This window comes from Fringilla coelebs (genome assembly GCF_963513975.1).
Source record: "Fringilla coelebs genome assembly, chromosome: 12".
Classification (NCBI taxonomy): domain Eukaryota; kingdom Metazoa; phylum Chordata; class Aves; order Passeriformes; family Fringillidae; genus Fringilla; species Fringilla coelebs.
Genome location: NC_140038.1, coordinates 15634972 through 15661985, shown reverse-complemented (window position 1 = coordinate 15661985; position 27014 = coordinate 15634972). Strand labels below are relative to the sequence as shown.

At 43.1% G+C, this 27014-nt stretch overlaps 1 protein-coding gene across 1 annotated transcript in view; it reads left to right on the top strand.

The window, feature by feature from the left end:
• The window catches only part of AGBL1 (AGBL carboxypeptidase 1), a gene marked incomplete at both ends in the record, with an annotated part of 309418 nt that overhangs the window by 26580 nt on the left and 255824 nt on the right, over positions 1 to 27014 (top strand). The window contains 2 exons of the mRNA XM_084213816.1: positions 17582 to 17619; positions 26207 to 26415. Of these exons, the coding sequence (XP_084069942.1) occupies positions 17582 to 17619; positions 26207 to 26415 (247 nt within the window). The remainder of the gene's footprint in view (positions 1 to 17581; positions 17620 to 26206; positions 26416 to 27014) is intronic.

Sequence of the window (27014 nt, the reverse complement as noted above, 5' to 3'; positions counted from 1 at the left end):
ACCTTGGTATCTGTCACACCTTTCTAGCCTGGCTTCTTGCTGAGATACATTTGGAGATGCAGGGATTGTTGCTGAGGGTTGCTGTAAATGGAGTCTGTAAAGTGTTCTAAAATACTCACTTCTAAGGGAAACAATCAGAGAAACATGCTGCTTTTGATTTAAATGATTCCATATTGTCAATATGCAATATTTAGCTTTTACTTCCTTTTATCTGGTGTACAAGGATTGTTTTGAATTCTTCTGCGGACATTTTTTTCCATTTGGAACAGAGACACAAACACCAGAAAAGCAAACTCAAAATTGCCCTCAGTAAATCCCATTTTATAGCTAATAAGCCTTTTAATTTATTACTGAAAAGCTTGAATTTATTTTTCATTTGAAAAAAGGTGTCTTGTGCACTGATTTTTGTCTACCTAGGTTTCTCACTGCTAGTTCAGTTTCTTAATTTTCTTTTTATTTCCTAAAACATTTGTTCTCTTATTAAAACATATTTTTCATGAGCGTGCAGACAGTGCATACAATCTTTACACACTCTTTTCGGCTCCCACCTATTCTTGGTCTAATGAACAAGAACCATAAATCAGCTGAAGCCTGGTGGCCACTCAGCTGGCCTGCCCAGGGCTCAGAGCTGTGCCTTTTGTTTCATAACCAGGGGCAGCTGAGAAGCTCAGTGGCACAGTGGAGACAGCCTGTTTTACATCAGAAGAACCACACAAGCCTGTTTTGTGTTAAAAAACAGTTGCAACCCATTAAAAGGCACTAATTTCTAGTTAGTCAGTTGAGGTTCTGTTTGTTTGTGGTTCACTTGGAAGTGCTGCTTTCATTGTGGAAAGTGGCTTTAGGAGATATTTTTGGCAAGAACTTTAGGTCTTAAGACCAGAAGAACAGACTGTAGAGTGGTTTACAGCTCTTCTCTCCCAGCATTAGCAAATGCATGGAATAGGTGCAGTCTGAAAACCCTAAGCATCTTTGCAGCTCATCAGAAAATCAGAAAATGGAGGTAGGTACAAGTGGAGAACATGTCCTTCCATGATTTGACTTGCTCTAGCTAAGGCTTTGTGAGATGACTGGGGTGGGGAGCTTGTGGATGGGTTTTCTGAGCTGGGGAGAAAGGATAAAAAGGGGTCATGTTCTTTGTCTAGCTCAGCATGTGCTCCCAGCTCTCTGATACTGGGGCAGCTCTTCCCAAAGTGGCTGTGGCTATGCTGAAATTGGGAGGGTGGTGTTTTGGTGTGGTTCTTGGTCACAAAAGCATCTGTTTCTTTTTTGCCTATAAGATGTAGAGAGCACCAGCCTCTAACCTGCTGACAGAGGAAAACTCCAATATTGTCCCAAAAATCCTTTGACCCTCACTTTGTATTTTCTCTTGATACCTTCTCTCCACCTCATAACTATGTGCCACCATGGTTTGCCTTTTTGCTGTGAAGGAACAGCCGGCAACTGTGGCAGCTGAGATTACCCTGGCTCTCTGATCAGCTGCCAGGAATGCAGCATTGAAAATGCACCACTGCTCTGGTGGGTACACCCGCCTTCCCCTGCCCTGGGCAGCAGCAGGGCCAAGGTCACTTTAAGAATCTGCCCTGGAGAGTGCCCTATAGTGAGAGCTATTTATTTAGCCCGCTAAGATGTGGAAACAAGATCCATAGTTCTATTTATTTTTCCCAGTGGCAAAGCTCTGGGGTATTTAGAAATAGTCTCCCCATGCTCCAATTGACCTTCTCTGGGTATGTGCCAAGTAGCTCTGATTCCCCTGAGACTGTGACTCATGGGCTTTATTGGCTTTAGTTAGGCATTTGAGGTCTTCAGCTTGCTGGTGCCATGGCTGTGGATCTCTCCAGAACTATCCATATCTGAGGTAAAAGCTACATGGAAAAAAACATGGAACTCTGTGGTGTTGAGGTTTCTTGAGTTAACCACTGTGAAATCCAAGACTTAAGGCTGTCTTGCCCATCTCTCATGATGCTGTGCTGCAGAGAAGGTTTTCTGCTACCTTTTACAGGGACAGTTTAAAATAAAGCCAGAGGATGTTCTGCTTTTCTCAGCTCTGTTTATGTCAGTAGCTGGGATATCTGATAGGAGTCTGTGTGGGATGCTCAAATCTTCACTCCATCAACACCTTCTCTAGTGTAGCATCTCTGATACCTCACACAGTGCAATGATCACTGCTCTTTTCACCTTTCATCCTTATTATTCCCTGTATGTTCCACAGCTTCTACCCCCTTCTACTTTCCACTGGCCCTTTCAACACTGTTGCTTGTTTTCCCATCTTGTTCTGAGATCTGTTTGGATGGGTTGTGGAATGTGACAGTGGGAGATGTTTGCTCTCTGGTCAGCCAGGAGCTGGTCCCTTCTGCATGACTCTGTCCAGGTTGTCAAGTATCCTCACCTGTGGCTTTGGAGGCCATGTGTTGTCTGTGGCTCCATGTTTTGAAGGCTCTTCTAAGACTCCTCATGTTGAAAACAGAGTATCAAAGAGGCTGAAAACAAAACCCTCAGAGTTTATTCTCCTTTCATAAGAGGAAGACCTGTGCCATTTAGAAAATGGCAGATGGTGGGGTGACTGGTGCATTGGTCGTTCCCTCCATTATGTTTTCCTTTTCTGCTGTTAAAAGGCTGGTGCACAGTTTTATTGAAGCAATTTGGATAGTCTGTTAAAATGTCTTTGTTTTTCAAACCTCTATGAGTACATCTATTTATCATACTGAGCAGAGCTGGCTCATGCTAAGTGTTCGCATAAACCTCGTATGAAAGATTACAACAAGAGTGAGTATTCATCAGAAATAAAAACTCTTTCTCTGGGTATTCAGAATACTTGGCTTTCTACATTGGGCTATTCCAGTAAAGTTTGACTACTTAATTAAAAGTGGAAAGTGAATAAAAAGGGTCTGGGAATGGTGCCAAATTAATTCACTAGAAAATGTGATATGCAGAAATTATCTGCCTTTGCTCATGTCCAGCATTACCCACTTCTGACATTTGATCACAATTCTTCTTATGTTTGGTGCTTATTGGATAGTTCCAGAGCCTCAAATGCTTGCTGATAATCTCCCTTTTCATTAAAGGGAGGAAATCCTCCCACGTAACTCTATTTCACCTGAGGTGGATATCTGGATTCCTCGCATACTGAAGGGGAAAAAGAAGCAAGTTCTCTTCACCTGTGATAAATGTTTGCCTCTAGAAACTTGGGGTCTTGCAAATGTTTATTTCTCTCTGTGCAGTGGAGGACGAGTCTGCAGTGGGCAACCTGGAAGTGGCATAATGAACATTTAAAGCTGGCTCAGGTAGAAGGTTGCTGAAAGAGATTTGTGGAGTCAGAGCCATCTGGTGTCAGGGCTCAAACCCCAGGAAGAGTGAGAATACCACAGGTGTCTTTTCTTTGCTGATAAGGGCTCAGGGGTGATTTGAGGTGGGGATTGATGAACCTGAAGCATGCAGGAATATTGATGGCATTGTTGCCATGGCCATGGAGTGATTCCTGTATCGTGTATTTCTGTCATAGTGGGAGCTGAGGAGATTTTTACTGGCTAGAGGAAGCAGAGCTCATGCAAATGAAAAGAGAAATGCCAAGGTGATCAAAGAGCACATGTAAAGCTGAAAGCCATATTTAATCAGATAGTGTCAGATTGACCAAGGAGAATATGAAGACCCTGGAAATGCTGAACATATAAGTTAAGAGGCTGTACATAACTTCAAATTAGGCTTTGACTATAGGGATATATATTTATATATATATATATATATATAATGCTGTTGTTTAGACAAAGAGAGATGATGTATACTGGAGATGACCTGAATACTGGACTTGCCTCTTCTGCTGAGAATGATGGACAGGCATATGGAAGAGATCCAGCTGCAAATGTGCCCTAGACCCCTGTGCAGGCAGTCAGGCTTTTTTCCCTATCCTTAATCCTGGATGTTGTCTTACTGGTAGACCACCATAAACATTTACTGCAATTCCACCTCCTGGGTTGGTCTAAACTTCCAGCTGCCCTCTTCTTGAACAGAATATGTGGTATATCTGGCCACTGCAGACTGTATTTTGAGAAAGGCACAAACATGGTGATTATTTCAGGTTATCAGGTTCTTCTCCAACCTGATAAAGAAGCTGTTGTGATGGGTACTTTTTGAGGAATGCTCTATGTACAGCTGTATGCCTCTGTTTATTTGGCAATGGTTCCTGATAGAAGATCAAAAGCAAATCATTCTTAATTCATCTTGTTAGTCTGTGTTTTGTCATTAATCATGTTGAGCAGTCTGGATATTTAATTGGAAAGTAACACATGATTCTATTGGAATGTGGTCAGAATTAATCAATGCTTAGCATTTTGAGAATAAACAGACACTATTTGGTTCACTTCATTTGTGTAGAAAATTCATAGGAAGGGGAAAAACATTTCTGTTGAGCTATATCACAGCTAAATGACTTGCTTCCCATCTGGCCTTGATCTACATGGGATTTATCCTAGAAGTCCTGTTAAATAAAACTAGAAAATACTGCTCTGAATGAGACTATGCCAGCAACAAAGGAAAGCGTGTTGTCTTGAAATTTTTTCTTTATATAATGTCTCTTCAACTTGACTAAAATTTCAGATAACATGAAGCAGCGATGGTTGCATCACTAAGATAAGTAAATAAACCCTACTGTGCAAATTTATTGCAATGAGCCATTGTAATAGAGGTAATGATCTTGGAGCCAGAGGTGTCCCAGTTTCATGCAGTTCCTTCTCTTTCATTATTTTTACAGTCTGTGTGGTTTCTCTCAAAGAATGACCTGTTCTGATATCAATAATCAGTTACAAAATCTCATTTCAGACTGGTGGTATGTCAGTGCTCCTTTGCAGAACAAATAGAGTTGCATTTCAGAATTACACTTTACTGGCATGGTACTGTTAATAGCAGTAGATGAGAGAAATTGAAAAATTAAGAGGTAGAGACAAGGGAAAAAGAGATGTTTTCAGGCAAGATTTGAAAATAGATGAGGAATTGATGAGGTGGAGAGGAACAGCATCTCCCAAGGTTGTTCCAGAGGTCTGGGTGAACACGGGGCACTCAGAAATCCTGGTGCCATCTCTTGGTAGCCTTTGGAATGGCAGGTTTCTCCACAGATGCCCCCACCTTCGAGGCATTCAAAATTGGTGAATGAGCATTATATGGAGAGAAACTCGCTTCTGAGCTTAAGTTTATATGTCATGGGAAGGGGGAAACTGATTTATAAATGGAGCAATTTGCTGAGACTGTTATTTTGAAGGAGATATTTGCCTTTTCTTTTAGGTCTAGCTTATGTTGTACATCTATTCCAAGCCAGAGTTTGAAAGAGAAACAATGCTTTCAGCTGAAGGCCTTTCTTTGCCTGCCCATTATTTCTTCCCTTTGGTGAGCTAGAGTGCTATATTTGGAAAGATGCTGTGAGGGCAAGTCCCTGCTGTTCTCAAGTTGTCTTCTCACAGCCAGTGGCTATGGCAGATGCAGTTCATGGCCAGGCCTTTGTGATGGCTTTGGGTATGTCCATACTGCAGGCAGCTCTGGGTTTGTTGGGCAGGAGATTCCCTCTGCCTGAGCTTGAATCTTCCTCCTTCTCCTAACAAATGCTCAGGCTTGCAACAGGGCCTCCAGGGTGGGCTGCTCAAGCTTCTTAGGACATGTTATCCAGTTTGGCAATATTATTCATGTTGCTTTATCTGTCTTGCTGTAGGTCTTTGTTCTAACTGGATTAAAACTAACACCTGGGTGCCTCACTGCAATCCCCCTGCCTCCTAGGACCTCTCTGAGATGTATATCCCATGTAACCATCCCGTGGAATACATCCCATGGAATCTACTCTCACTCCCATCCAAATGGGATATGCCACTTGATTTCATATATCAGTTGCATCACTGAGTGTTGCCCAGAGTTAGATGAATTGTTAATATTATTAATGCTGTCTTGCAGCTGAGTATGATAGTCCCTCACAGGAGATTAGGTCAAGACTAGTGTGAACTGGTTGTGCCAAGCATTTTGTAAGCAGCATGTCAAAATCAGAGTGGAATTTTATTTTTTTTTTTATTAGAACACACCTAGAAGGATTATAAAATATTTCATAATTTAGGAAGAAATGAAGGGTTGGGATGACTTCTGGAAGTTGCTGGGTTCTCTGTGAGATGTGGAGTGTGCAGGGAGATATTTCACCAATGGTGGTTGGGCTATAAGGGTAAAGAAGTTGACAAGTCTAATGTTAGGAGACAAAGGATCGCTCAAGTCTGAGGTGATAAACTGAAACACTGTGTGTTGAAGTGGGCAAGGCACCTGAGATCAGACTTTTTATGTGCTTAAATCCTTTTTAACATTTCTCATGCCACTAAGGGTAGTGAGAGTACACTCAGCTCTGTCTGAGGCTTTCAGTGAGACCAGAGATGGGGCAAATGAGAAAGGGGAGAAAAGAACAGTACTGAATTTGTGAAAGGTTTTATGTTCAGGTGGGTTGCAACTGAAATGAACTGTGGAGTGAACGTGGAGCTGGTGCAGCGAGGAGAGGGTTGAGCAATGTGGTTATGTGACCTTGTAATCGTGTTTGAGGTGGCTGTGACGTGCCAAGAAAACCTCAGCCAGGCAGCCCTGGAGGATGGGGCCTGGAGGGAAGGGATTTCCAAACAAAGCCTGTCTGAGTGTGCATGTAGAGATGATGAACAGGTGCCCACCCTGCCTGTTTGCCTACATTGGTTTTCCTGTGTCAAGGAGACAAAGAAAGAATTCCCCTCGGAAATCACTGAGCCGGGTAATGACGTGAATCTCTGATAGAGGCCAGAGAGTGAGCAGATAAAGCTGAGGGCACTCACTTGTGTGTCAGCACATGTGAGAGCCCAGGAATCTCCTCTTCTTTGCCTTTCACTTGATTTATTGCCATTTCTCCTCCCACCCAGAAGCCTCTTGCCCTTATGAAGAGGGTAGAAAGCAGCTGTGACATCCTCCCCACAAAAGCTTTCAGTCCAAAGATAGACAAGGAAAACTTGGAAGAAGCAATGAAAACAAGTCTCAGTGCAGAACTTCTACAGAAGCAACTTGCACAATGCTGTCCCTACAAGGAAATCAGCCCCAAGAATTTCCTGTGGTTGCTGAGGCTTTTCCCCAGCTCCAGCAGTGCTGACAATGCTGGCAGGTAGAGTGTGAGCCAGTCTCTAGAACTATCAGTGGTTTTAAAGCACAGCAGTGATTAGACCTGCCCTGAGCAGAGTTATATGACACACTGTCAAAGCCTTAGCAACAGCCTTTCTGCTGCAGGGTTCCCTGTCCTGATAGCACTGTTGGAGCCTCACCAGCTGTAACAGCAGCAGGGTAACTGGATTTAGAGATACAGGCAACACAGGAGACTCATTTCCAGTGGGTGACAGAGAGCTCCAAAGCCTTCTGTCTTTCAGGCTCTTTTGAATTATTATTAAACACTTACTACAGAGAATGAAAGAGAGAAAGTAAATAATAGGGTTTTGCCAATGAAGGTGAAATGAATTTTTTAGGGAGAGAAAGTTTTGTAACAGCAGTGGCACAGATTCAGCACAGGGCTCTGGCTCACTAATGCTGGCACAGCTCTTCTCAATCTCTTTATCTGCAGGGCAACACTTGGAATTGCAGCAATGCCAGTAAAATCTGTAAATAAACCCAGGGCTGAGCTGCTGTGGGAGGTGTTTGGAGGCAGGGCTTGGAATGTGGAGGGGAGAACCTGAAGACTTGAGGAAGTGGCTGGTGAGGAAGAACAGGGCTGCAGGTTCCCAACATGGATTGCTGCAGCTCTGGAGATGGGAATGGAAACTCCCCCTGAAGTGCAAACCTTGGAAAGGTCGTGGCTCTGAGACAGCAAAAGACAGATTATTGCAGAATAGAAAAGAGAGTGTCATCCTGTAACTTCAGCACACCAAATCCATGTGTTTCTTTCCTGTGTTGAAGGGATACAGTTCAGGCTTTGTGTGGACCAGAGGGCATATGCTGCAATGGCACAACAGCTGTCACTGTCTAGTCTAAAGCTTAATTTCCTCCTTTTTCATTATTTAAAATTGCACTTAAAAATCTGTGCTCATTCCAGTTTTAACCACCTTCCAAATTTTACTGCATGGAAAAGACAGGCATGTGGAAGAACCTTCCCAATAATGCTCAGAATTTTTCCTATTAATTTTAATTATCTCTTGCTTCATTATTATATTTACACCTTAAGTTCTACTAACCTTGGCTTTGATATGGTCTGTTTTCAGATCCCAGAGTTTGGCTGGATTATATCAAATGGAACATTTCCAATGGAAAGGAAGGGGAAAAAAAAACCCAAACCCAATCCTTAACTTTCATTATTTAGGCTTCTACAAATTGCTGCTCCAAAAAGGCTCTGCAGTTATGCCAGTGTGACACTGAAGCTTTCAAACAGCAAATATTTAGAGAATTTGCCCCAGTATGTGCTGCAGATGTATCTCTGGATATACTGCACAATACAGCAGTATCCCCACCCTCACTATCCAGCAGGAGAAACCACAGAATGGAGAGAGAGGTGAAGAGCAGGATGGCTTTTTCTGCTAAATCCTTATTGAAAATCCCAGGCAAATTAATAAGCTTTTATTCCCCCTAAAACTTCATGCTTACCTGTGGCAAAGCTAGTCAGTGTTATACATTTCTAGCAACATTCTACATATGTTTTGCAGTCCTCTGTTTTGGCACACATGGTGGGTAAAATGGGTGTTTTTTCCAGCACAAAAGACACATTTGAAATATTTCTTATAGCTGGCTATTGGCACTGGCTGAAGGTACCTAGGTGAGATCTAATTTTTTGAATGAATGTCCAGATTTTCAGAGATATTTAAATGTGTGAGGATGAAAGGGAATGCAACCTTAAAAGAAAGCCTCTCAGCAGGTTAATGGATTAACTTGTACACTTAAAAGGTAGTTCTGACCTTAGTATACAAAGGAGCTTTGAAAAATCCTGCTGAGTGCTACCTGCATGTTTAGACATAGAAATGCCTTTTAAATTCAGGTCAAGATGCCTATTGTGAATCTGTAAGAGAATGTTACTTTGTGATTCTCGAGCATGTTTATGCATTGTTCTCAATTTGAGGCTGATTTAATAATGCCAATTAAGCTCAGTATTGTGTGCACGTGTGGCATACAAATGAATACCCCAGTATTTCCAAGCATGTTCCTGTTTGGCAGCATCAGTTAGGACCAACAAACTGTAAAGTGCCCAATTCACACTGAATTTAGTGCTGGAGGGATGTACTTAGGGACCACAATCATTAGAGAGGTTGGAAAGTGGGAATAGCTGGATAACAGGAACGATTTGGTGACCTGTTCTGCACATTTTCTTCTGCATGTTTCATTGACATTCCATTTGCATATGAGCTTTTCAGGCAGGTTTAGCTCTGTCCACCTTCCTTTGGCATTTGATAATGGATAGAAACAGCCTGACCTGTGTGCATAACAGGGGAAGTGATACCTCCTTGGGAAGCTCATGGGGATTGATAAATGCATTGCATGCAAGAAGATTCATTTCATAGGTTTCTTTTTGCACTTGCACCTGCTGCATGGAACAGCTTCCAGCTTTGGCACATTCAAAAACCCCTCTGCAATCCAGCCCTCTTCCCTAGAGATTTTAAGCTTTGAGTTTCCTTTGGCTGGACCTTATGGATGTGCTTCATCTAAACAGGGCCAGAGGGGTGAAGTGCAATATAAAATCAAACTGATGGATCTATTTCTAGGGCTTTGCAATATGAAAACAATACCATCAGATTAAAAAGAACAGAGTTTTTTATCTTGTGTTCAAAATAAGTCATTGCTTCTTTTATTCTTAAACATCTGACTGTTGCTTAAAGAGAAGGCTTCTGTACAAGTCAGCCTTCTTTCTTGGAAGAGATCAAGGAAGATGATGCTTTCTCAGTCCTTCAGCTTCATAATTCATGTCCTTTTCAAGTCTCTTATGTTGTGCACTTTTTTTTAAAATTAGCTTCTCTGAAAGGTGTTTGTTTCTTTGGTTAAAAAGACCAACCAACCAACCAAAACCCCCAAACAAAACAGACCTCAAAATTCTGAAAACTACAGGAAAAGTTGAAATGAGAACTCAGGTTTCCCATCCATTGCAGCAGCCCAGCTCCATGCAGGAAAGGTGACTATTTAAAACACAGCTCAAGGGAACCTTTCACTACAAAGTGCTTTTTAAAGGTGTTGTACCCTGAGATTACTGCTGCCTTAGAGATGGTTTGTGCTAACCAGCAGTCAGGAAGAGCTATGGCTCTTAGCCTTGATTGCATTGAAACCAGCCTCCCTTTTATGCTCTCAAATAGCTCTGGGCACAAGCAGTGACATGTTAGATACTTCTCTACCTGGGCTGTCAGTAACACAAGCTGCCCTTGGATATTTCACTGCCAGTAATTGAGAGTATTCATAAAGTGAAAATCTTGCAGTGGTCTGCCAGCAATATGGTGTGTGTGCAGCCTTATTTTCTGGCATCATAAACCCCTGGGTACCCCCAAACTCTCCCTGAATCGTTCACCATCAGAGACTCCCTAGTGGCAAAGCACCTGCAGGTCAATTTCTCTTAAAGAAAGAAGTCCCAAGTTGCCCTGCTGAGATTTGAGCCCAGGGTTCCTGGGTATGTCACCAGAAAGTGTCATTTGACTTCACCATGCCCTAAGCAGGGTGCAGAGATTGTGTCCCTCTCCCTGCCCTCACTCTGGGTGTACTCAGCACACAGTTTAAGGCTGAATGATCCACAAGTAAGAAAAATTAGTCTGGGTGTCTTCCCCCATGTGCGGCGCACACCCTCTCCTGTCAGCAGAGTCTTCATGTCAATCCCTGTGGTTTCCAGAGCAAAAGCTGCTGGGAATGGATGAGCTACGAGTAAAATGACAGCTAAGGAGTGAGCTAAGAGAACACCAGGCTCTTTTGAACTGAGTAGTAACTGGATTGGGAGTGGAAGACAGCTGCCTGGGGGAGGGAGGGGGATTTAACCACATTCCCTGACACACTTTAACTGTGAGTGTGATGTTCCATAGGGCTCTGCTGGTGCTTGTTAGCTGATGTGGCCTCAATGAGTGTCCTCACAACTCCTCTTAATCAATCAAGGATAGTATTGAACCCCTTTCCCAGTCCCCTTCCTTGTGTCCCTGGGGTAGGAGAGCTGGGTTCTCACACTGTCAGCCTGCAACTGCCTGGGTGATGAATTTGTTAAGAATTCTGTCTCATTGTGAACCTTCCAGCCCCTTTATCTTGATGTGAATGACAAGCTGTCACAGCCTCAGCCATGTTGGTGACATCTGACCCTGGGGAGGGAGCTGACATAATCTTCAGAGGTATGGCTTCTGCCTGGGGAGGCAGTGCCAGCTCTGCACTGCACTGGGAGAAATGCCTGGGCATTCTTTTGGCAAGCTTTTAAGTGCATTTCATGTACCTTGTTCTTCTTTGTTACCACTTTGAAGCTAATTTAATTTAGAGCTGCAAAGACTAGCTTGACTTTTTAGGATACAGCTGTCTCCACTTCTGTACTTGTACCCAAGAAAAAGTGGGATACTTGTAAGGATGCCTGGAGGATAAGCCTGGAGTCGCTCTTCTTTCTGGGAGGCAGAGATGAAAGAGGCTGCAAGGCTGTGCCTTTTCTCTGATTTTAACCTGACAGAGCAGGCAGAGATGTTTGGGAGATGCTGCAGTGCAGGCTTTGAGCTGAACCTGGGAACTGAGACAGGCTGGCCACTGGAATGGTACACTGGATGTATCTATTAGAAAAGGATTGTGTGAGTCTTTTGCTCTCATCTTTCAGCATTACACTGAAAGCACATCTGTACACAACATCTGGATTGCCAAATTCCACCTGTTGGCAGAGTGTGGGACATTGCAGACTGTAAACAAACTTTGCCTTCAGTGTAAGTTTTGATGCCTTGCTAATGAGCTGGAATTAAAGAGGACGAGATGATGGGTGCTTTTGCATAAGTCCTAGACTAGCACTGCTAGGAAGATGCCAGCAGCATAAGCAGCTTTTCCCCACCCATATTCCCAAGACTTGTGAAACTGCTGGTTTTAAGTCTTTAAAACAAATCACTGTGCAAGTGCCTGAGTATTTCAGATCAGTATTTCTGGGCCATGGGGAAATGACTTTCAGGGCACCTGCCTCAGATGAGATCTACCTTCTGGTAGGATTTATAAAGCACCTATTGCTGTGGTGCCTGCGTGTTGTTCCTGAATGTCTCGGTTGTCAAATGTGAAATCATCTTTACAGTCAGTGGTTCTGTGACTGGATAAATTCCAGCAGTTAAGTACAAGTCCCAGGGGTTTGAGGCAAAATGCAGCCAGGCTGTGTGTACACTTGAGGACACTTAATTCTGCCTGGAGAGGGGGGCTGTGCAAGCTTAGGGGTTCTGAGCTCTGAGTCAGGGGTCCATTGTGCCAGATGCTGTACAAATACTTAATGAAGAGCTCCTTCCCCACACTGCTTGTGGTATAAAGAATCATGACAGCAGTAAGTGAGTATATGAGAACTAGCAGGGTGAAGGGCAGGAGGAGCTGATCAGCATGGGTTCTGCTAGGGCAGAACTTTCTTACATTTCTATAGAAATAGTCCTTTATGTCTTTACAATCCAGGTGCAACTGCTGTAAAGAATTAGGCATCAGGTTGGAGATGTTAATAAAGCACCAAGTCATTAGCTTTCATTCAGTGATTTGAAGAGGGTATTCTGTGTTTTAGCATGTAGAAGGCACAATGTCACAGAAGGAAGGATGGTTAAGTTACTTGGGTGTTGATCTGCAGGGTCCTTTTGGTTCATTTCTTTGTTCAGTCTTTGGCTTCTCTGCTGTCCCCTGTCCATAGTTCCAGGCTAGTCCATCAATGTCTTCTGTGAGTATTTAAATCCTTTCATGCAGTCAACCCTGTATCTCTTCTGGAGTGGGGGTTTGTATTTTCAGGAGTTCTTCTGTTTTCTTCAAGAGACAGAAACAGGCCCAGGATTGTCCATCAGAGTGCCTTGTGCTGTAAACTGAGATTAGAGTGCAGAAGAAAACAGAAGGGATCTTGGTTTTCAGGCTCCTCTGCCTGCAGTGATTTCCAGCAAAAAATATCCTGGCAGCTCAGATCTGAAAGGGTGACCTAGGCACAGGGCTCCTTTGTCCAGGCTCTTTAACAGCCTGGTTTTACTGGCTAATCCAATTGTGCTTTGGCTTGGGACATGGAGCTTTTCTTTGTTGTTGCTCCTGGTTCCTAAGCAAAGGATCTGGAAGTTGCATTTGTCTATCTGTCTGCTAGTTGTACTCTTGCCCAGATATCCAAGCTGCTGACTTGGAAACACTTCAAAGTTTTCCATTCTGCAGAGTGGCTGTCTCGACTGCTACTACAGGGAGTTTTTAATGTTTTCTGATTATGGAGCAGCATTTATTATTATGCTTTATAAGATAGCACAACTTTATTTATGCCTCTTTTTTTCTTAATATATAAATGAGTCTCCTTTGGGATACACTGGACATGATGAAACAGCTAAGATTTTGCTAATGTATTACCACAGAAATCAGAAAATCAGAGGAAGGCATCTGGACAGATTTGGCAAGTTTTTTTAATGATTTAATCCCTTTTTCCCCTCCTCATCTCCCCTCCATCCCTTCTTGAGGCAAATGCAGAGATTTGCTCTGGGCACGCTATCAAATTCTCTGGTCTGGCATATGGCTCATCAAGTCATCTTTCTTGTGCTCTCAAACTTTTCCTCCTGTTCTCATCTTCCTCCTGCCCTGTCCTCGCTCTTGTACACAATTTATGAACTCCTCTCTCTGCATTCCTGTCCCAGGCTTACCCATCTCATTATTCCTTCTGATGCCAGCAAAGATGCTGTTGGTTTGCCATGTGGAGCTAAGAGGTGCTGGTATTATCACAAACACCGTTTGCATGGCTTGCTGTAGCCTCACTGATGCTTCAATGGTCTTGCTGCTGCTTTCAGTAAAATCCTATTCTGTTTCTATTCCTCTTCCATGATTTATTGTTTCCCATAAGGTGTTCTGTGTGTTTGGTTTTGTTCAGCATCAAAGATAGGTAATATTCTGGGGGTGGCTAACACCTGACTTAATGTGCAAATTACAATGCTGATTGAAAGTCCAAACTTAAAACAAATATAGGTGTGAAGTCCTTTTCCAGGATAATTATGAATGCCAAGAGTTTACACAAGTTCAGAAGTTCTCAAGCAAAGATATGGAAGCAAAATCAGCTCAGAGCTGAAACCCCCCTCAAATGCACCACTGCTTGTTTATGGGATCTCTGGGCTGAAAACTGCTGCAGTTTGAATCTGTTCTGCAAGTCCTGGCACTGTGTATCCGCTGTGGCCTTGCATGCTTTCCTTGGCACTGCTGGCCACAGGGCCCTGGACTCTTTGGACTTCCATCTTAAGCTGATGCAGCTGCTCTTTTCTGGGCTGGCTGATTAACTCTGCACTTAGAGTACATGTTTCTCATTTCATTCCCATTATATCCATGTTTAAAAAGTAAGGCTATAGGGGTTCAGTCATTCCTGGGTCACTTTTCTTAGACCCTTTCCTCGTTGGCAACTGGGCCCGGCAGTCCCATTATAAGCAATCCAGGCTGCCTTTTGAAACTCATTAGGTTGTTTGTCCCATTGCTGCCAAGAGGATGTTTCATGCCTTCATTTTCCAGTGCTTAAAACCCATCCTTTCAATTCCAGCTAAATTTATTCATGGCCATTTTATATCCATTTGTCCTAGGGCCAAATTTTTTCCACAGCCTAAGTATCTCTCTGCCTTCCTTAGTGTTTACTTCTCTGCCACCCAGTGTGTCTGAGGGGAACAATCCAGTTGTCTCTTGGCTATCATTTTGTTAAGGTGACTAAACTCTGATCTTTAAGACTCCTAATGAGTTATGTCTCTGGTACCATACTGATTTCCTTGGCAGGTTTCTGCATGGCTCCTTCTGAGTTCTGCACACAGCTGTTCAGGTGAAGCCTTCTATGAGAATGTCCATGCTCCCTTCTCCACTGGTTTTCTGAGACCTGATCTGTCCTTTTCATGGTTGTCACCCTGCTGGTTATGCTTGTCCTTATCCCTTAATGGGCTCATATATCCAGGGTGTCCTTCTACTCATTTCCAAATTATGAGCCCCTGGTCATAACAGTAATCCTTATTAAACCCTAAATGCTTAACCTTGCACTTTGACTATTATATTTCATCACATTTCTATTCCTTCAGAACTCAAGAACATCTTGTTACTCCTGAAAGATATTCTGAACTCCCTGCTATTGGCAGCAGTTCCTGACTTCACACGGTCAGCAGATTTTGTTAGTATACTCTGACTTTTTGTGCCAAGGTCATTAATGAAAAGCTGAAATAAGATCAGTCTGAAAAGATCCTTGAGGACTTCCACACATAATTTCCCTCTAGAATAATAATTCCTCTTCCAGCACAACTCCTGTCATTGAGTCTTTAACCAATTCCTTTCCCACATTGTAATTCTTACACTAATCCCCATGTCCTCCAGCTTGGCTAATAATTTTCAGTGTGGCATCATATCAAATGCTTTACTGAAGTACAGATAAATTGATCTCCCACACTTCCCTTGTGTAGAAGAAGTTGGTTTTCTTATCAAAGTTAGGCTGGTTTGATCTACTCTTAGTAAGTCTGTTTTATCCCTTCAAATTATTTTACCTGTTTTGCAGTTTATCCTCATTTCTTTTATGTTTTTTTCTCTCAAAATCTGTTCTAAAGCAATACATATAATTGGAGTCTACAAGGCCTGGACAGTTGGAACTGGAGATTAGACTAAGAGCATGCTCTGGGAATTCTGGGATCCTTTGAGGATGAATAAAGTTGTCTGCATACAATGTGATTCACAGACCTCCCCAAAAAGTATTGGAAGATCCAGATTTGCTGATTTATTGTCTGAAGGGAGGTTTGCTGGCAGTGTTGTCGTCTTTATGACAGTAGTGTAGCTCTGCTGAAACTCTTAGCAATGCTCATAAGCACCTACAACATAAAACAGATGCCTGGAGGAAATACTGAGAACTCTTCTGCTTGGAGCCAGAGATATTCTGGTCATTCCTCCATTGCTCTGCTGCTCTAGCAGGTGATTGAGACATCACATTAGGCCTGTAAAATATAGGTATGCAGAGCAGTCCCTCTGTAAAGACATACTGGAGTGTGAGCTTTGGGAGATGCTCTGGGTGGAATTTTAACTTGCTTAGAGTTGTTTACTTTGTCCCAGGCATTGAACTTGTGGAGAGACTGAGTGATCACTGGCTGTAGAGTGTTCCTTTTCTGAGCAGGCTGAATAGCTGGGTGATGACATTACTCCTCCACCACCTGAATGATTGCTGTTCAGTTGGTGCTAAAGAAGTCATGAAAGCATGGCTGTGCTTCCACTGGTGAGATTTTTAGCTACTGATTTCCTGTTCAATCTGTATTTGACTGTGTTTTCTTTGCAGTCTGTAAAGCTGTTGTTGAACTCTGACAGATTAATTATGAAAGAATGACTTTAGATGGAGATGTTGACCCAGTATCAGCAAGAACCAGCTCTTGAATCTTAGTCTCAGCTGCTCTTAGGGCACAGAAAGAACAGGGGCTTGGTGACAAAAAATATTTATTTGCTGCAGGATGATAATTGGCTCAGAATGGAATTTAATACAATTTTATTTGGGGATTGGTTTGTAAAGAGATTACATTTTAAGGAATCCTTGCACATGGAGGTTTTTGTAGCTGTATTTATTTAATCACCTCTGGGCACTTGAAGCTTCACATCAGTAAGCAATGTTGGAACAGGGATCTTGCTCCAGCAGAACATGTCTGGAAGAGACGGTCTTCTGTGAGACAAGTGGGATGGAGATTTTACCACATGAGGAAGGAACTTGCCTCCAGAAGTTGGGGAGCAATGATGTCTCAGTTCAACTTCTCAAGCTGCAAATGTTAGTGACCAGCTCCCAGCCAAAGCAGTCAGGCAGGTTCACTTGCTTACCTGCACAACGAAATGACTCAGAAGGTACTCAGACATGCCTGTCCCTGCCCTTACTCACTGCAAGCCACTTACTACAGAGCTTTAGCAGCTTTCCTACCAGCTCTCCTCTGAGTGGGGCCCTCTACTTACCCCTGCAATCCAAGGTGTGGTTTCAATTACAAGAAATTCAGTTTTGTTCTCAGTTAAAGCTGGGAGGGAGGATAGGGGCGAAGTTTTGGGGAAATAGAAAAAGAATTTTGCTGGAAATCTTGACATTGATGTCCCAGCTTGATATGAAAGTTATCTGCTGATACAGATAGAAGCACTTGTGTCTGGAGTGGACAAGTGCTAAGTCTCTGGTACAAAGAAAAAGCTCTGGGGCAGCAGTTTAAAGACTTGTTAGATCACTTTGTGGGTGTTGCTTTAAATTTTAATGGTCACTACAAATCAGTGTAACAGTAAAGCTAGAGGGCTAATGGTCTTTTAGAATAACTGAGTCAGCTGCAGAGGCTGGATCCTCTGTTGGTGTAAAACATTGCAGTTCTGTCAAAGTCCATCATAAACTGTCAGTTTAGACCATCTGGGAAGCCTGGCCCAGAAGACTGTGAAGATGAAGGCTACAAAAATTATTGAAGAAATTGACATTATTTCTCCATCTCTCTTCTTTCCCCAGGGCAGCCATTGGGGCTCTGGCAGCTCTGCTGAAATCAAGTAAGCTTTTTTTTCTTCATATTCTTTCTGACTTTCCTTTCTGTGCTGTGCTGCTGGACAGAGTGATCCTGTTTAAACCTCATTCCCCCTTGGTATTCCCTCATCCCTTAGTCCTAAAGAGCAATGCACTGGAAAGAGGCAGTAGTGCAGAGGTTTCCCATACCAGTTCTGATCCTTGGAGTGCCCTGAGTGCCCAGGGAACCAGGCTGGAGCCTTATTTTGAGTATTTAGAGAGCAGTGGTTGTCCTGGGCTTGGTATAATGGGAGAAATGGGGAAATTCTCCAGCCACTGACAAATACTTGTTTTCCTTCCCGATTTGTTGTTTCTTCCATGGAAAGGGAGAAAAGGATGTAAATAAGAGCAATGTTGTTTGGGTGTGAATGGTGAAGTGATTTTAGGAAAAGAAATTGTCTGCTTTCAGGTGGTTTTGTTTTTTTTTTAAATTCCTGGAGCTGGAATTTAGGAAATGGTGCTGATACTGTAAAATCAAATTGAGCATCATGTACCAGAATCAGCCTCACTGGTGTTTTTTGGATGATTTCTGCTGTTCTGAGTGGCCAAGAATGTATTGTGGTTTTCTCCTTGTCCTGTGGTTCAGGGCATGAGAAGCTCCAGGCTTTTGGAGCAATCTGCTCTGGTAGCTGCATACAAATGAGCAGGTTGTGTCTTTTGGGAAGTGTGGGTTAGGAGATGTGAGAAACAGCTCTGGTTCCTTGAGATAAATTCACCATGCTTGGAAGAGTGATGAATTCTTTTTCAGGATTGCACCGGGACATCTTTCTTTGTCACAGTTAACATATTTGTGGCCCTGGCCTCGGTGCATTTGAGTGGTGCAGGGGTTCTTGGAAAAGTAGGAATCAAATCTGGTGAATGCTGTAGCACTTGAAAATTGCTTATGAAAAGGGGGGGTAAAGCTGTACAAAGCACCCAGAGGCACCTGAGCATATTTTAGTTGGGATGCAAGCTAAACAGAAGGCAGGAATCCTGGAAAGTGCTACAGCAGTGAAGTGGTGGACTGAGTATTGTGAGGTTTTTTTGAGAAAACCTTGCTGTAAAATGGTGGGGAGATTGTGTTTTGATGTTGCTGAAGGCTGTGAGACAGGACAAGAACCTGGCCATTCTGTGGCACCCCTTTAGGCCTGTCCTTGAGTGTTTCAGCCCGAAGTGATCCAGGGGATTATGGCTATACTAGGGGCTGTGCTGGAGGTTCAGTGTCCCTCTTGCTTTTAGCAGAGCTGCACTGAGAAAGCAGTTTTAAAGGGAGCAGGCAGATGGCAGTGTGTCTCCCTGATGGAGTCAGAAACATCCATCCTCATCTCAGGCTTCCACTTGAGACTGTCTACCTGCAGAGACATGGGCTGGCTAGAAACTGCTTGGCTTCTGTATCCTTACTAACAGAACCTGATGCTAAATGCTCACTTTTCAGGTGCATAACTGCAAGAAGCAAGATATGCCTGGGAAAGAGACATCAGTAAGAAAAAATTATCAACCCAGACGGACCTGGGAAATTGTTGCATTTGTGTTTCAGAGGGGGAAGTATAAGATGGCCTAAAGTTATAAGTGATGGAGCACAACAAACTTGTGTGCTCCATCCACAGCAGGGAATAAATGCTTGGAAATCCAGTGAGAGATGAGAGACCTTGGTTGTGCTGTGTCCCTGTATCCAGTGATTGCCAAGAGGTGATAATCAGAGATGGTGAATAATGGAGGAGTTGAAGCCCTTTCTAATGGCAGTGCTGCACCTTCCTATCAGTGAAAGCTCAGATTACTGATATGGAGAAGGCTTTTCTTGTCTGATCATCAGCTAGTCTCTCACTCCTGACTTATCTCTTTGCACACATCCCAGTCCTTGCATGCTGCTCTCCCAGTTGCTGTTCACCACCTGCCATGGCCAATGCACTCAGCAAGCAGCTCACAGCAAGTTCTTCCTCCATTGCCTGGCTGCATTTTTAAAATCTGCTGTCTCTCCACCGTGTTAACTCTGACTTTATAATAAGGCTGAACATTCTGATTGGTAAATATCTATCACTCAATTGAGTGGTGCTCAATTGCTGTGAAGACATCAGGAGATTTGTCTTTCTCTTCAATGTTACAATCAAAGTTTCCAGGGTTACTCGTGTTCATTCTCTCTCCTTCAATTTCTAGATGCTCATTACAGGCCAGGGTGGGGAGAAGGAGGCAGATCCTGATAGATATAGATAAACTGAGGTGGGGTGAGGCACTGAAACTTTCCCAAAGCCTCCTCTCTCTGTCCCACAGTGAACATGCTATTTTTTCCAGCCTCCTTTAGTTTTCCTCTACTTCTCTGTACAGAAGTGTCTTCATATCTTGATTCAGCTCTGTATTAAGGCCTGAGGAGCTCATTGTGGAGCAGTACTGTGTCTCCAAGATCAAGGTGTGGAGGGGCTGGAGCTTGTTTGAGCAGATGTGGGATGCCCTCCAGGGCACTCCTGGCCATGGGGTCTATTGCTCTTAGTGACCCCAAACCCCAGAATAAACCAGGCAAGCCATTCCCAGTTTGGGGGCAGTGGAATTAAACTGGACACCTGCTACCCAAGGCCAGACAAAGCCAAGCCAGGGGTGCTGAGGCTGGAGGGGATGTGAGGGAGCAGGAGCCACACGGTGGCGATGTGATTATAGGGATCCCCACCGTGCCTAATCCAATGTGTATTTTGGGTGAGTAATTTGTTTATCAGCAGGTTATTTTAATCTAATTTTGGCCGTGTTTGTTATTCCAGACTATCTGTGCTTCCCAGAATCACTGGCTTGCATGTCTGTAAGGAAATTAGCTGGAGCTGCTCTCAGAGGCATTGGCTGAGCGGATATTGAGGGAAAAGGCTGGGGAAACGGGCAAGGCCCTCGGTGCAATGCTTGCCTGGGGAAATTGTAATGAGCAATTTAGAAAGACAGGTTGTGGTGACTTCCTGATGGTGTTGATTTCATCAAGACTATTCTGTGTGCTAACAGCAGTTATTGCTAATGGCCTTTCCCTTCTCCTTTTTAAATCTCCCTTCTTTTACTATCTTGATCTTCTTGCACAGCTTTTCATCTCTCATTTTCCTACTCTTTCTTCCCCATCTTCCATTAACTAACCTTTATTTAACCTTTTACCCACTTTTTTTATCAAACTGTAAGACTTACATTTTGTGGCTGCTGGGATAAAATAATCATTGTCATACTTTTCCTTTTATGTTGGCATCAAGGAGGGGCAAGCAGCTCTGAGGAGGAGAAATTTATGTTCTAGCACAGAAGCAGATTAGGGAGTGTGAAAGGCCTGCACTCTGCTGCTAAATTCATAATGCTTGACAAGAGATCTAGAGAGGCAGCTCTTTGATCTTGAGTGGAGATACCCCATTGTTAAGCCATCCCAGTTCCTGTAGCCAACAGCACAATGTCTGGGATTTGCCTCATTCTGCACCAGGTACCCATCTCTCATCATCCATTGAAATCCTTATTATCCACTTCTGGATTCAAACCCCAGGGTCAGCCTGGCTCCAAATCCATGATCACATCTTGTCGGGTATTCTGATCGGAGTTGAATTTTGCAGTTCCTTTCGTGGTAATCTAAACCAAGCACTGTGTCTGTCTTTTCTTGCTGAATTTTCGAATGCAAACAATCTTGATTCTATACTTGCATCTCTTTGAGAAGAGCCACTTTGTGGGGAAAAAAATATTTTTTCTATGTTGTTTATATTCCCTTCCCCAAGACTCTTCATTCACAGACATATTCCAAACTGATGTAACTCAGTGCTCCAGAGAAAAATGTTGGCTTTTTCTCCTGGGGCATGGCAACTTCCTGATGTTTTGCCTCTCAGGGTAGGTGTAATAAAAACTAAGTATTGAGGAGCTGCATTGTTCTCTGGTGACATCCTTAATGATGATTGTTTACCTCCTTGTCTTGGCATGGGCAGTGTTTGTGCCTCCGGTGATGATCTGGCTTCTGTAAATTCAGTGCCTGAATTCGAGGAAGTCTTCCAAATTCTGGTGTCCTTGTTAAAACTCTTTCAAAGCAGTTCAGTCAGAAAATAATAAAACTGTAGATTTTGTGCAACTGTATTTTTGTTTTTAATTTTATTCCTGGATTTCTGAAAAGCAAAGAAGGAAAGGGAAACTGTTTAGGGCAAAACTACAGGGCAGTCTTCTGGCTTCCACCACGAGTTGAGCTAATATCACCTTCTTGCTGTAGAGCCCAGTGTGTCTGAAGTGATCCCAGCACTTCATGTGTGACTTGGTTTCTTCATGCAGACAGTTAACTTTGTGTCTATAGAGAGCCCTTGTGCTTTTCTCTGCAAAAATGGCCTCTCAATGACCAAATAAAACAGCTGTGTTCCCTTTGCTGTAGGAGATGTCTTGCATTTTTTATTCCTAAGAGGCAATCTCTAGAGCAGAGTGGGGCAGTTGGAGTTTTTCTTATTCCTTTCACTGCTTTAGGGGCCATAGGGTTAATTTAGCAGAGTATTCTTATCTCCAAGCTGTAGCAATGTATGTTCTTGGCATAATGAATCAGCTGAGTGGCATCAACAAAGAAATCTAAGCAGATAGACAGAAAGATAAATATCTCTTTGTTCTGCCTGGTAAGCAGTGCATTTCTCATCATATTTCAGGTTGACTGTAATTCAGTTTTTGATTAAATACACTGCATGTTTTCCAGTGGTACCCGTGTTCTTGGCAAGCACTACAAAGGAGACAGGATTGCAAAGAGGGCTTCAGAAATGTCCAGTAGCACTGGTGGTCATGAGGCTTTCATTTCCTAGACTGAAAACCTGACTTTAGGCCCCCACCACAAAATGAGAATTCTGCCAAAACTGGGGATTTCTTTCTAGTGAGATCCCCTTGCTAATTAAGATGTACCTTTAACTATTTGAGGCTTCTGCTTGTTGGCTGGAGACTCATGTCAGATGTTTCTGGTGAGCTACACAGGTGATTCAGGTCCCATGTTTTGAGCCGCAGAGCCCAAACTTTCACTGATTAACAGCACTGCCCCAGATGCCACAAAGAGAGGGGCAGGCCTTGAAATGTGGGAAACTGAGAAAGTATTTAATATTTTCCTTTCACCCTGGTCTCATCAGGCAGAAGTGAAACTCTTGCAAAGAAAATGGGATTCCAGGAGCAGGTTTAGGGTGGTGGTGAAGACAGTGCTCCCCTGTCAGATGGCAGAATAAGGTTAGGAAGACTGTCACAGGGGAGGAGTCAGAGAGTGTTCAGATAGATCTGACCTAATAGTTAGTTTAGTTTTAATAAACCTGAGTATGTAAAATATTTAATGAGTACAGATGGATTGGAGGGCAATACTCTATTTCCTAAAGGTTAGAATGGGATACAAAGATGAGCACATAAATTCACTATATGTTTTGAATGTCACATACCTGCAAAAAAATGTCACCAACATACCTGTGCCTGGTGTCAGGCAAGGGATCCCTCAGCCTTGAGGGCAACCTTGGGAGCTGTCCCTGCCCAAGGAGAGGTCGGTGCCACACATCCAGCTGCTGCAGAGGGAGAGTTCATCCAATGGCTGCAGATATGGATAGCTTACAGTGGTTGATGTATAGTCAGATTTTTGCTGCTAATGCAGCTTTGGCCACTGATCAGCCCGGTCTTTAGCCAAAGCAGGGGTTTTTTTGGGTTTTTTTTTGTGTGTTTGGTGCTGAATTCCCACTGATGGCCTCACAAGACAGGAATCCCTTCAGCTCACTCAAAATAGGAGGAACCATCCCTGGGCACCTCTGAAAGCTGCATGGCAGGAAAACTTCCACTGCCACTGGCCACACCCAGGGGAAAGGGCTTAACTAAAGAAGAGGGTCAAAAGACAGGACATTTTGCCACTTAGCACACAGATTGTATGCACTCACTCCGGGAGGGGTGGTTCTTGCTGCCTACAAATCTGTGCAGAGCTGCTTGTACCTGTATGATTCATTTCCACCATCTGTATTTGTGCCAAAATATAGATAGATACCCATGCTGGTGCATCCCTAGATGCAGAGACCAACAGACACAGACAGGTGGGGAGGCCTCCTTTTTCCATTCTGCCTTCTGGAGATCTTGGCATACCTCCTCTTTCATTTATTCACTACTTTATTGACTATAGAACTGAAAAAATGGAAAAAAAAATAAAGAAAAAACACTGACAGCACAGGAGAGCAGAGGAGAATCAATGAAATCAGACAGGAGAAACAAAATTAATGTATTTTCTGCCCCTTCAGCAATTAATTCTCACTGCTTCTGATCAAAGGGTTCAGGGAAATCTAGTCCTGCCTCTCCATCTCTTTCTCACAGAGTAGACTATCTCAGCTTCCTTTTGAAAAGAGACTGTTTTGATCCTGAAAGTACTACAGAAAACATGTGAGGAAACAGCAAAATTATTCTGCTCACCTTCCTCCATGCTTTTCAATGAGTATTAAAACTAAAGCATAGGACAGTTGTGTGCTTTGGTCCCTATGGAGCTGAGAGTCCAAATGTGGAAATCTGTCTTAAAAGATCACAGACACACTTTGAGACAAGTTTTTTTCCCAACAAATTCCCCAAGAAGCTCTACACACAGTGCTTCCCAGTTTTTCCCTCTTCCTATTGACATTGACACAGAAAACAGACTTCAAGCTCTGTGTGTTAGAGCTATAAAAGCCTAGATCTAGTCCAATTTTATCTGTCCCTGAACAGCTCAGGAAAGCTCTGAATCTGATCTAAATTGTCCCTACCTTATGCTCCCCAACTCTGTTCTTCTTGTCATGTTTTATGTACTTATTGACTTTCACAGAGCTTCCTGAGTAATTCTTCAAGGCAGATTGACTGATTTAAGGGGTTAGTCATCCTGCAGGTTAGTAAACATGACAGCTGGTTGAGGATTAACAGGAAATCATGAATAAAATCATTGGGATTGATAAGGGATTCTCAAGCAATTAAAGTTTTCTCATAGAGAGTCAAATAGAAAACAGAAATACAGAGTGAAGGTCAGAGCAGGAGGGTGACCTTCTCCATGCTGACAACCACTGAGCCTCAGAATGCAGAGTTAGTGTAGGTGGATACCAGCAAGGGGAGGCAGAGCTAGAGAGCTGCAGGCCAAGGTGTGGGAGCCTGGGCAGAGCTGTGTGGGACTGGAATTGCTGTGAGACCAGCAGGTCAGTCAGGGCCATGACAGCAGGCTGCTGTGAAGATGCAGAGCAGCATCAAAAGGAGTTGGCAGCCTGGGCTGGGGGTGCTGGTTGGTGCCAGTGGTAGAAAAATGTGCAGGACCAGGCCAGGTAGCAGAAAAACTCTCCAATCCCTTCTCCAGGTAGGGGTTTGCTCAGCAGACTGAGAGAAGACTTCATGTCAGGTGATTTCTTTCATCTTTCCAATGTTTTCATCTACTTCATCACTGGGATTGAGGTTTGCTGCTCCTGCTGCTTCCTGCTTATTCCTTCCATGGCTTCTCTTGCTGATTTTCTCCAGGCAGCTTCTTTCTATTCTCTCACTTAACCTCTAGCTGCTTCTCCTGTCCCATGAATCCCCACTGATGGATTTAAAGTTCCAGGTGTGAGAGGCCCTGGCACTTTGTTTAATGAAGTGGAAATGGATTGGAGCCCACCAGCTCTGGTACCAAGAGCCATCTGCTGTGAGCTGCAAGTGCTGATTGCTATTCAGAGAGCTGAGCTCCTGCCTTACATATGCTACCTGCCCCCCAGTTGATTACTGAGCTCCTGACAGCTTTTAATGCACGTCACAGCATGGAATGTCAGGAAAACTTAGGCAGGGTTGGTTAAAAGGGAGGGAGCCTGGGGTCTGCTGTGCCTTCATGTTTGTCCTGAGGGCCAGGGCAAGGAATGCAGTAGGTGAAGGGATGTGTTTTAGAAGCTCAGTAGACCTTGTATTATATCACAAGCTCTTATAAATCTTTTTTTTTTAGATATTTTTTTGTAATTTTCTTGCCCATGCAGCCAAGCCTTTAAACATTACCTGAATGTGACCTTTAAAATCTTGGAACTAGGAAGCAACAGAAAAGAAGCCCCAACTGCTGTTGCTCGTGTTGGTGTTTTGTTAATTTTTAAATACTGTGGGTTTCCAGAATCACTTGATTCATGGCTTTCATTATGCAGGTATTTGTGGGAATACATTTAGAAGTTAAAAATAATTTCTCTGGCTGTGACAGGACTGTACAGCCACCAGGTTTTTGAATTTGTTGATCTCAGCAAGGTGTTCTCTCAGGACTGAAGTGCAGCACTGTGCTGAAGATTTTATGCTGGTGACTACTCTTACTTTATTCAGCTTTTCTTACTCCTCAGGGGCTTTGGTAGTTTCAGGAGATCTTGTGGTCCTGCAACTAGGTTTAGGTTTATTAGCACTTGGAAGGAGATACAGGCTTATAATTTGGTTCATCTGGAGGGTTCTTGTTTCCAGACAGGACAGTGTTGTGTTTTTTGGGGTGTTTTTTCTTGTAACGTTCCAAGAACATAGGTCATGTTCAACAAACAACATTTTAAATTTAAAAAAAGTTAAATTTTTTTTTTTAACTGAGACCGTATAGAATCAGCAGGTGTTAAAGTCTGAGTTCCAGCACTGAGTAGCCACAATTAGCAAACAGGAGTTTAATTCAGCCTTGTCTCTCCTTTTCAGAGTCAAACAGCCGCAGGGCAGTGAACAGAGGCTACCTGGCTGAATTGCTGAGGCTCTACCAAGACTGGCATCGCAATGATGTCTCCAACAACTACATTTACATTCGTAGGGGTCTCCTGCTCTGCCTCAAGTACATCACCAACATCCAGCTGGGCAGGGAGACTTTCCTTGGCTCCCGGGGAATGGAGATTCTCTTCACAAGTGTGCAGGTAAATGGTGCTTTTTGTGTTTAAATTAGGTGATTTGGTGGTTAGGGCTGGGTTCTACACCCCACTGCAGGAAATTCCATCATTATATAAATTCAGGATAGGACATACAGATGAAGAAACTGATTACATGAAGAACTATTGACTTTTACACAGTTAGTACTTTAGAAAAGCTGAAATGTTTCAGTTGAAAACAAATCTTAATTCCTATGGGAATTCTAGTTTATGCTTTTAGTGCTTCCTTTCTCTTTCCCTGTACATCCTGCTGCCTGCTTGGACTTCTTCTCCTGAAGGATAATGCAATATCTCTATAGGGGTTTTGCTTAGGTCTTTAATGAGATTTTCCTTTACAATAATCAGATAATTCCACTCAATTAGCCTGTTAAACAAAATGCTTGTTTAGCCAAGCCTTTCCTAATGAGAAACATCCATCAACAGTTTTTCATGAGGTTAAATTTTAATCTTGTGAAACATTAATGTGAGTTCAAGAAAGATGCCATGGTCCTGTAGATGGGATGCCTATAGGGTATAGAAAAGGCAGGCACAGAACAGTGAGAGTTTCCTCAATCTCTTAGCAACATGCTTCCTTAGCTTGCTTTGAA